Source organism: Triticum urartu, chromosome 5, assembly GCF_003073215.2.
Source record: "Triticum urartu cultivar G1812 chromosome 5, Tu2.1, whole genome shotgun sequence".
In the NCBI taxonomy this organism is placed as follows: Eukaryota; Viridiplantae; Streptophyta; class Magnoliopsida; order Poales; family Poaceae; genus Triticum; species Triticum urartu.
Genome location: NC_053026.1, coordinates 503423403 through 503431690, shown reverse-complemented (window position 1 = coordinate 503431690; position 8288 = coordinate 503423403). Strand labels below are relative to the sequence as shown.

Genomic DNA, 8288 nt, shown 5'->3' with positions numbered 1-8288 from the left:
TAAATGTTACCATGAACGACCACAACTACGACAAATAATACTATCTAGGTCACGATATCTTTCCTCAGTGAACCACTATTACGAAGACAATCCCCAATCTCGTCGGAGAGAAGAGGAAATTTTTTGCTTTGCCAGAAAGCAAGAGAGTGCTAGAAAGAACGTCGAGCGTGTCTTTGGTGTTTTGCAATCTTGATGGGAGAATCATTCGGTATCCTAATAGACTTGGAGCACCAAGAAGTTATAGATGATGATGACTGCTTGTGTGATTTTGCATAATATGATCGTCTAAGGCAAGCGTCCGGAACTTATCTATAATCAAGGATTTCAATTTTAAGGTGAGAATATTGTGTCTAAGCATGAAAGAGCGGCAACATTCTAACAATACATCTAATTTTATCATGAAATGCATGATTAGAAAACACACATGCAGCTGCAAAATAATTTGATTTAAGCATATGTGTATGATTGGAAAACATACGTGCAGCTGCAAAATAAGTTGGTTTAAGCATATGTGTGCTCATGTTGACAACCAATAGATGTATCTTGTTTTCACATGTATTTGAGATAATTTAATTTTTATTCGGTTTATAAAATTATGCTTAATTTATTTGATTTTGAAAATATGTTTTATTTGGTTGATTTTTTATATGTTTGCTTGTGAAATAATGCAAAATAATGGTATATTTGTTGAGAAAGTGCGGCTAATCGGCGTAATACAGGTCGGAATGTTGGACGCACTGTCGTTCCAAATAAGATCCAAACAAATAAAAAAAGACAGGACGCGTTGAAGTTGCTCTAACCCTGAAGATGGATCGAATATTTTATTTTGGTTGAGTGATTAATTGACTTCATATTGTGTGAGTGCGGAACAAGTGACTTGAAATAACATGAAAGCAGGGGAGGAGGCCAGCCTCCAAGGGTCCCGCTAGCTCTGGCCGCCTTCATGCCGGCTGTTAACGTTTGGCCTCGGCGAGTACCATTTTGAGAAATTACGTGGAGATATTTTTCGATGCTGCCGAGCACGCAAGAGATCTTACGACTTGCATATATCCACGGATAAATCAATTTATTTTGTCACCAAAAGCAACGCGTGGCATGCATCATGCTACGTACAGCGGTGACGCGCCGGCGGATCGCCGCGCCACGTTTTATTACATCTCCTGACAGAGGCGGCGAGTGGGTACATGGTAGTTAAGACTTAAGATACATAGGTGGCTTCGTTTGACAGACGGCGCCATGGACGGGGCGGGGGTGGGGGAGCTCGCGCGCGGAGCGTCTGCCCTAGCACTCCCTCTGGCAGGTGCAGCGGCTGATTTTGCAGTAGCCGGCCGTCCATTTTGCGCCGTGCTCGCTGAGGCACGTCTTGGTGCAGCTCTTGTCCGAGACGCACGGGAACGAGTGGTGCTGGCTCTTCCCCGTGCAAATGCGCGCCTCCGCCACGCCGATGCCACCGCCGCCGCTGTCTGAAAAAAAATGTCCCGGCCGGTCACAAAGCGTTAGTCCATAACCATAAGCAGCAGCAAATTAATAAGTCGGCGAGCGGCCGCTCAGGCTTACTCACAGGATGAAAGCAGGAGCAGCACCAGCATCACCGCGCACACGGTCGCCTTGGGCTTGAACTCCATTTGCTTCCGTGGGGGTAGGTAGGTTGATGGAGCAAAGCCTTTTTTTCTCTCTTTAGGTGAAACAAGCTATGGCTTCTGATCCAGGCGACCGTGTTTGTTGTTGCCAGGAAGAGAAGCTCTCTACTTATAGGGAGCTTGGGCCGGAGGAGCGGGCTGCCGTGCATGCATGCAGGTGTATTCGTGGCAGGCGGGCTGCATGTAGCGTGCCACCCGTCGGGCTGGAAGGCCGAGTGGTTCAGCTCCTTGTTCCAACTCAGCGTGCGTCTGGATGCTGCTGTGGGTGAGAGGAGTCGCACCTCTGGACTCTGGTTCGAAAGAATTCGAACCAAACTTCCCTGGTGACGAAGGGCGTTGGACTAGGAGGATCAATGGTCTCAAAACTCTCAAGTGCAAGCCTGGTCGCAAAAAAGAGGTCTCGCAAGGCTGCGCCGCTCGCCGTTCAAGTCCCAAACACCTATCCCGCATTGAAGCCAGACAAAAACTTGGCAGGAGCGATGCATTCGTATTCCTCCCGTTCCCTAGTAATCTCCGGCAAAAGCAATCTCTCTTCAAAATCTGATAATAAGGTAAGCAGTGAACGAAATTACATGCGTTTGTACATGAAAATGCAAGCCATTTGATTGAGATACTGGCCCAAGAGGCCGAGACGATCTTCCATCGTCTACACCACTGCCTGCACTAGACCCCCACCGTGACGCATCGGCCGACTGATCCGTGGTCCCACCGGCGGGCGGCAGGGCAAAGCTCGCCGCGTGCTGTCCTGCATTCAAGCCCACGCCGCCTGTAGAGGAGCCACGAGCCCAAGATGGCTCGCCGATCTACTGCCTCGGCGGCCCTACCTACCCGCCGACTACCCTGCGCGCTCTCTGGTGCCCTCGCAATCTGGCTCTACCCGCCGACTACCCTGCGCACTCTCTCGTGCCAGGGCAATCTGGCTCTACACGCCGACTACCCTGCGACCACCTTCTCGTGGGTACCTACCTACGTGCCGACTACCCTGCGACCACCGTCTCGTGGGTACCTACCTACGTGCCGACTACCCTGCGCGCTCTCCCGTGCCCTGGTAATCTGGTATGCATGCACCGCTGCAGCCAAAAGCGACCACTGTCTCGTAGGTACCTACCTACTTGCCGACTACCCTGCGCGCTCTCTGGTGCCCTGGCAATCTGACATGCACGCACCGCTGCAGCCAAAAGCGACCACCGTCCTCTCGTGGGTACTTACCTACGTGCCGACTACCCTGCGCGCTCTCCCGTGCCCTGGCAATCTGGCATGCATGCACCGCTGCAGCCAAAAGCGACCACCATCTCGTGGGCAAATACGTGGGCGCCGCATGCACCGAGCCCGCCACGTGAACGCGATCCATCATGCGGCACGCCACGCGGCCAGTCATTGCGCGCGCCCACGCCACGATGCATGCATGCTGCTTCGAGTCCATGCACAACGGACCCGACCGGCTCCGAGCTCATGTTATATAATGCTATCACCAATGAGCGTTATAGCCACCCACAGCACACAACTCCACCGGTAGTAACAAAGCCAGTACGTAGCGCAAGCAGAGAGTTTAGGTCGCTCCCAGCCCGGCCGCTCACCATGTGGACCAAGAAGGTGGCGACGCAGGTGGCTTTGGTCCTGCTTCTCCTCCTCATCGCACGTAAGTGTGTATTATTTTGCTCCGTGGACATTTTCATCAGATATTCAGTTGGATAGTACGCACATATGTTATGTCATTATACATGCATGTTGACGTGTGGCGAACATGAATGGATGCAGAGGAGGCGGCGGTGCCGGGGGCGGAGGCGAAGGTCTGCCGGCAGCGCAGCGCGGGGTTCAAAGGGCCGTGCGTGTCCGATAAGAACTGCGCGCAGGTCTGCCTGCAGGAAGGCTGGGGCGGCGGCAACTGCGACGGACCCTTCCGCCGGTGCAAGTGCATCAGGCAGTGCTGATCATAATATGTGCTACGGCTAGCTGGCCCTCGCCGTACGTCAGCTAGCTAGCCCATGGAATCATACGTCTGTGTACCTACTTGAATGTGTGTGTGTGTGCCGCCTTCTACGTACGTATGTCGTATGTATATCCGTATCACCACTAGCCAGCTGCTGCATCTCGATCGATGCATGCGAGAGAATAATAATAAGAATAAAAACGTACGGTTCATGTTCCGTTCCTTGTTACCGTAACTTTGCAAAAAATGTGATCGTCCGGTCGTCTCGGTATTTTGCCTATGTTTGTTGGCCACGTTGATCGAGGGCTCCCCATGGCAGGCTACCATGTTGGATAACACCTCGTGGGATGTTCTTCTAGAAACGCAGAAGAAAACGCTCACAGGTCACAATCTACAGTCGGAGTTACAAACCCGGCCGGCACCCTATACGTCCCCGGCGCATGCAACGTTCAACTAAACTATATATATAGAAGAATGGTGTGACCCTGTGTGCACTGTGTTACTCACAGAAGGAAGATACATATACAGAGAAGGCAACCTCCGATCCCTACATGATCGTGGAGAGGACTAGGTCTACTCATACACATATACATGATAATGATACACTCAAACACCCCCCCCCCCCTAGTAAAAAAAGGAACCGGTACTAATGTGATCAATAGTGTCGGTTCGAAAAAAACCGGCTAATGTGATCAATAGTGTCGGTTCGAATGGCTATGCATTAGTGACGGTTCGTAATGAACCTTTAATACCGGTTCGTGTCACGGACCGGTACTAAAGGGGTGGTGGCAGGCTGGCGTCAGGCCAGGCCCCACGAACCCCTTTAGTAACAGTTTGTGACACAAACCGGTACTAAAGGTCTAACCTATAGTACCGGTTTTGCGTCATCAACCGGCATTATAGAGTCTTAACTTATAGTCCCGGTTGAAGACACAAACCGACACTATAGGACAATTTTCAAACTCTACCCCCCTATATCATTTCAGTTTTGAAAAATCAAAAAAAAATATAAAAACTTCAAAAAATAAAATCCTTGGAGAGGTAGTTATATTACTACATCTACTAGTTAGGAAAATTTGAAAACTTAAATTTGGACATGTTTTGTAAAAGGTGTAGGGAAAATGTAAAACGACTATAACTTTTGCATACGATGTCGGAAAAAACATATAATATATCAAAAAATTCAGCACGAAAATCTGCATCCAATGAAGACCGCCTACGGCCTGTTTGGAATTTTTTAGAATCCTCAAATTTCAAAAGGAAAAAAAATATGGTCAAATTTTAGTTTTTTAAAAAAAATTTGGTTAAATCTGGTCAAACTACTTATTCAAGAAGTATTATTGTTACTACATAATTATTCAAGAATATTAATGTTACTAAATAATTATTTTAATTTTTTGAATTTTGGTCAAATCTCGTCAAACTATGGTCAAACTGTGGTCAAACTATGGTCAAACTTATTCAAGAAATATTAGCGTTACTAAATAATTACTGTTTTTTTAAATAATAGTTTCAAACTCAAACGGTGAAATGTTTGACTTCATGCTCAAGCTAAACTCCTGAGGGTTAATAGGATTAACATCTTACTATTGTCAGGAAAACAACAAGTGCAGACTTGGAAACGAAGGAGAATAGAACCCGAAAGTTAAGCGTGCTCGGGCTGGAGTAGTGATGGGTGACTGGTCGGAAAGTTAGATGATTTGGAATGAGTGATCCACACTTGAGTAGTTAAGAGAGGTGATTAGAGACTAAATCATCAAATAATTCAGAAAAATAAAAAATAAAAAAATCAAAACTTTTTTCCAAAATTTTCAAAAAAAATTTTAGAAAAAACCTTTAGTACCGGTTGGTAACACCAACCGGTACTAAAGGTCCCCATACCAGGGCGTGAGCTCACGCCACGTGGTGGCACTTTAGCGCCGGTTCGTGCCGAACCGGTACTAAAGGGGGGGGGGGCTTTAGTGCCCACACTTTAGTGCCGGTTCCATAACCGGCACTAAAGGCCCTTACAAACCGGTTTTAAATCTCCGTTTTCTATTAGTGCCCCCCCAAGTCCGAACGTCATTAGGAAGGACATTCAGACTTATTCGCAAAAAAAGGAAGGACATTCAGACTGGTTTTAAACTCACAAAACACCGACGACGGGAGCCTCTTGGTAAAGATGTCCGCAAACTGTGAGGTTGTAGGGACGTGAAGAACTTTGGCTTCACCGAGGGCCACGCGGTCACGAACAAGGTCGCGAACAAAATGAAGATCAATCTCCACATGCTTCGTCCATTGGTGTTGCACCGGGTTGGACGACAATGATCGCTCGACGTGGGGGGCGATGAAGCTCGGCAAGGAGCTGACGTAGGCAACCGGACTTGGCAACAACGTTGGGCACAGCACAATACTCCACCTCGGCATTGGAACGAGAGACTGTCTGATGTCTCTTGGATGACCAGGAGACCAGGTTGGAGCCGAGAAAGACGCAGAAGCCGGAGGTAGACTTGCGAGTGTCGGGGCAGCCGACCCAATCAGCATCGCTATAATAAACAAGATCATGTGGAGAGCCGAGAAAGACGCAGAAGCCGGGGGTAGACTTGCGAGTGTCGGGCAGTCGGCCCAATCAGCATCGCTATAAGAAATAAGATCATATGGCAAGGAGCGATATAGCTAAAGGCCATAGTGAGTGGTGCCGCATAGGTAGTGCAAGACCCTCTTGACCAACTGAAAGTGGGAGTCAAGAGGTGCATGCATGAACAAGCAAATGCTGCACGGCGTAAGTGAGGTCCGGTCGTGTAAGAGTAAGATACTAAAGTGCTTCGACGATGCTGCGATACTTAGAGGGATCGGAGAAGGGCGTGCCACCGGAACTGGACAACTTGCAGCGAGTATCGATGGCTATGGAAATGGGGTGGCAGTTAAGCATGTTGGCTCGGTCCAACACCTCCAAAGTGTACTGCTCCTGAGACAAGAAGATCCCGGAAGCATTGCGATGAACGTTGATGCCGAAGAAATGATGAATGTCGCCGAGGTCACTCATGAAAAACTCACGGGTGAGGGATGACACAAGTGAGTTAAGAAGAGAGGCGGTGCTAGCGGTGAGAATGATGTCATCGACATAGAGCAACAGATACGCCATGAAGGCCCGCGACATAGGATGAAAAGGGAGGTGTCGCACCGAAACGAGACAAAACCAAGTGTGTGGAGGAAGCGGGTGAAACGAAGGAACCACATCTGAGGCGCCTGCTTGAGGCCATATAAGGATTTGTTGAGGCGACAAACATGTGTGGGGTGAGCGGAATCCACAAAACCGGAGGGTTGTTGACAATAGACTATCTCGGCAAGATCACCAAGGAGGAAAGCATTTTTAACGTCCATTTGCCAGATCGGCCACCCGTTGGCCGTAGCGAGGCTGAGGATGACACGAATCATAGCGGGTTTAACAACGGGGCTAAAGGTCTCCCCGTAGTCAACCCCGGCCTGCTGGGTGAAGCCACGAACCACCCATCATGCCTTGTAGCGCGCCAAGGAGCCATCGGGATGAAGCTTATGCCGGAAGAGCAACTTGCCCGTCACCACATTAACACCTGCAGGACAAGGCACCAAAGACCAAGTGTCATTCTGTATTAGTGCATTATACTCGTCAATTCTCACATTATGCCAATTGGGGTCTTTGAGGATGGCACGGTATGAGGAGGGGGTGGGGAGCGTGAATTGGTGATGGACAAGTCGAAGTCGCGCTTGGGCATGGCAAAACCCTATTTCCCATGGGTAATCATGCGACGTGGATTTTGGCGAGGGGAGATAGGGACTGCACGAGGCGGGAACGGGGGATCCTCGGTCGGGGGGAACAAGTGGCGATGTGGCAGCACGGGAGACGTGGACGGGGAAGTGGAGACCGCGGAGGATCCCGAGGGAGATGCGATCCGGAGGGATCCCGAAGCAGGCAACAAGGCCTGGTCTGGGCCCATGGGAGTGCGGGCGGGCGAAGAGGGCGGGGCAGCGAGCGGGCCAACGGGCGAGCGTGCTGATACGTCTCCAACGTATCTATAATTTGTTATTGTTCCATGCTGTTATATTATCAATCTTGTATGTTTTATAATCATTTTATATCATTTTTTGATACTAACTAATTGACATAGTGCCAAGTGCCAGTTGCTGTTTTCTGCATGTTTTTACATCACAGGAAATCAATACCAAACGGAGTCCAAATGCAACAAAACTTCACGAAGAATTTTTATGGATCAGAAGACACACAATGGGTCAAGGCTGCGTCTGGGGGTGCTCCGAGGGGAGCACAACCCACCAGGGCGTGCCAGGAGGCCCAGGCACGCCCTGGTGGGTTGTTCCCACCTCGGGTGCCCCCTGAACTGCCTCTTTGCTCTATAAATACCCCAATATTTTAGAAACCCTAGGGGGGTCAATGAAAATCAATTCCAGCCGCCGTAGAGTCCAGAACCAAATGAAAAAAATTGCCTGCATCTAAAATAGCTAGGCCCTTCTTAAAATGCTATACAAGTTATAGCGTGCTATATTCAAAATAGCGTTTTGGAAAAAAATGCCAAATATATCCCAAAAATAAGAGTTTCAACATCTAAAATTTGTAGTAATACTATATAGCAGTTTTAAAATGAACTAGATGGAGAAACATAGCAATACAACAATCCATAGAGCCACACAACATAACAGTTTGAAAATGAACTAGATGGAGAAACATAGAAATACAACAGTTC

The 8288-nt window shown here is 48.7% G+C and overlaps 2 protein-coding genes across 2 annotated transcripts; one reads left to right on the top strand and one right to left on the bottom strand.

The window, feature by feature from the left end:
- Positions 1-1047: 1047 nt before the first annotated feature.
- Positions 1048-1722, bottom strand: LOC125556466 (defensin-like protein 1). The gene is made up of 2 exons (XM_048719196.1): positions 1562-1722; positions 1048-1463 (listed from the first exon to the last, which is right to left on the bottom strand). Exons 1-2 carry the CDS (start codon positions 1623-1625, stop codon positions 1282-1284), a joined length of 246 nt encoding a protein of 81 aa, XP_048575153.1. The 5' UTR covers positions 1626-1722; the 3' UTR covers positions 1048-1281.
- Positions 1723-3122: 1400 nt separating this feature from the next.
- LOC125556465 (defensin-like protein 2) lies at positions 3123-3787 on the top strand. The gene is made up of 2 exons (XM_048719195.1): positions 3123-3279; positions 3399-3787. Exons 1-2 carry the CDS (start codon positions 3219-3221, stop codon positions 3569-3571), a joined length of 234 nt encoding a protein of 77 aa, XP_048575152.1. The 5' UTR covers positions 3123-3218; the 3' UTR covers positions 3572-3787.
- Positions 3788-8288: the final 4501 nt, after the last annotated feature.

Bases quoted from the DNA above. Each gene is read 5' to 3' on its own strand.
- LOC125556466 (XM_048719196.1), bottom strand. From the start codon at position 1,625: ATGGAGTTCAAGCCCAAGGCGACCGTGTGCGCGGTGATGCTGGTGCTG. The intron at 1,464-1,561 runs GTGAGTAAGCCT...ATTTTTTTTCAG, and splicing joins GCTGCTCCTGCTTTCATCCT to ACAGCGGCGGCGGTGGCATC.
- LOC125556465 (XM_048719195.1), top strand. From the start codon at position 3,219: ATGTGGACCAAGAAGGTGGCGACGCAGGTGGCTTTGGTCCTGCTTCTC. The intron at 3,280-3,398 runs GTAAGTGTGTAT...GAATGGATGCAG, and splicing joins GCTTCTCCTCCTCATCGCAC to AGGAGGCGGCGGTGCCGGGG.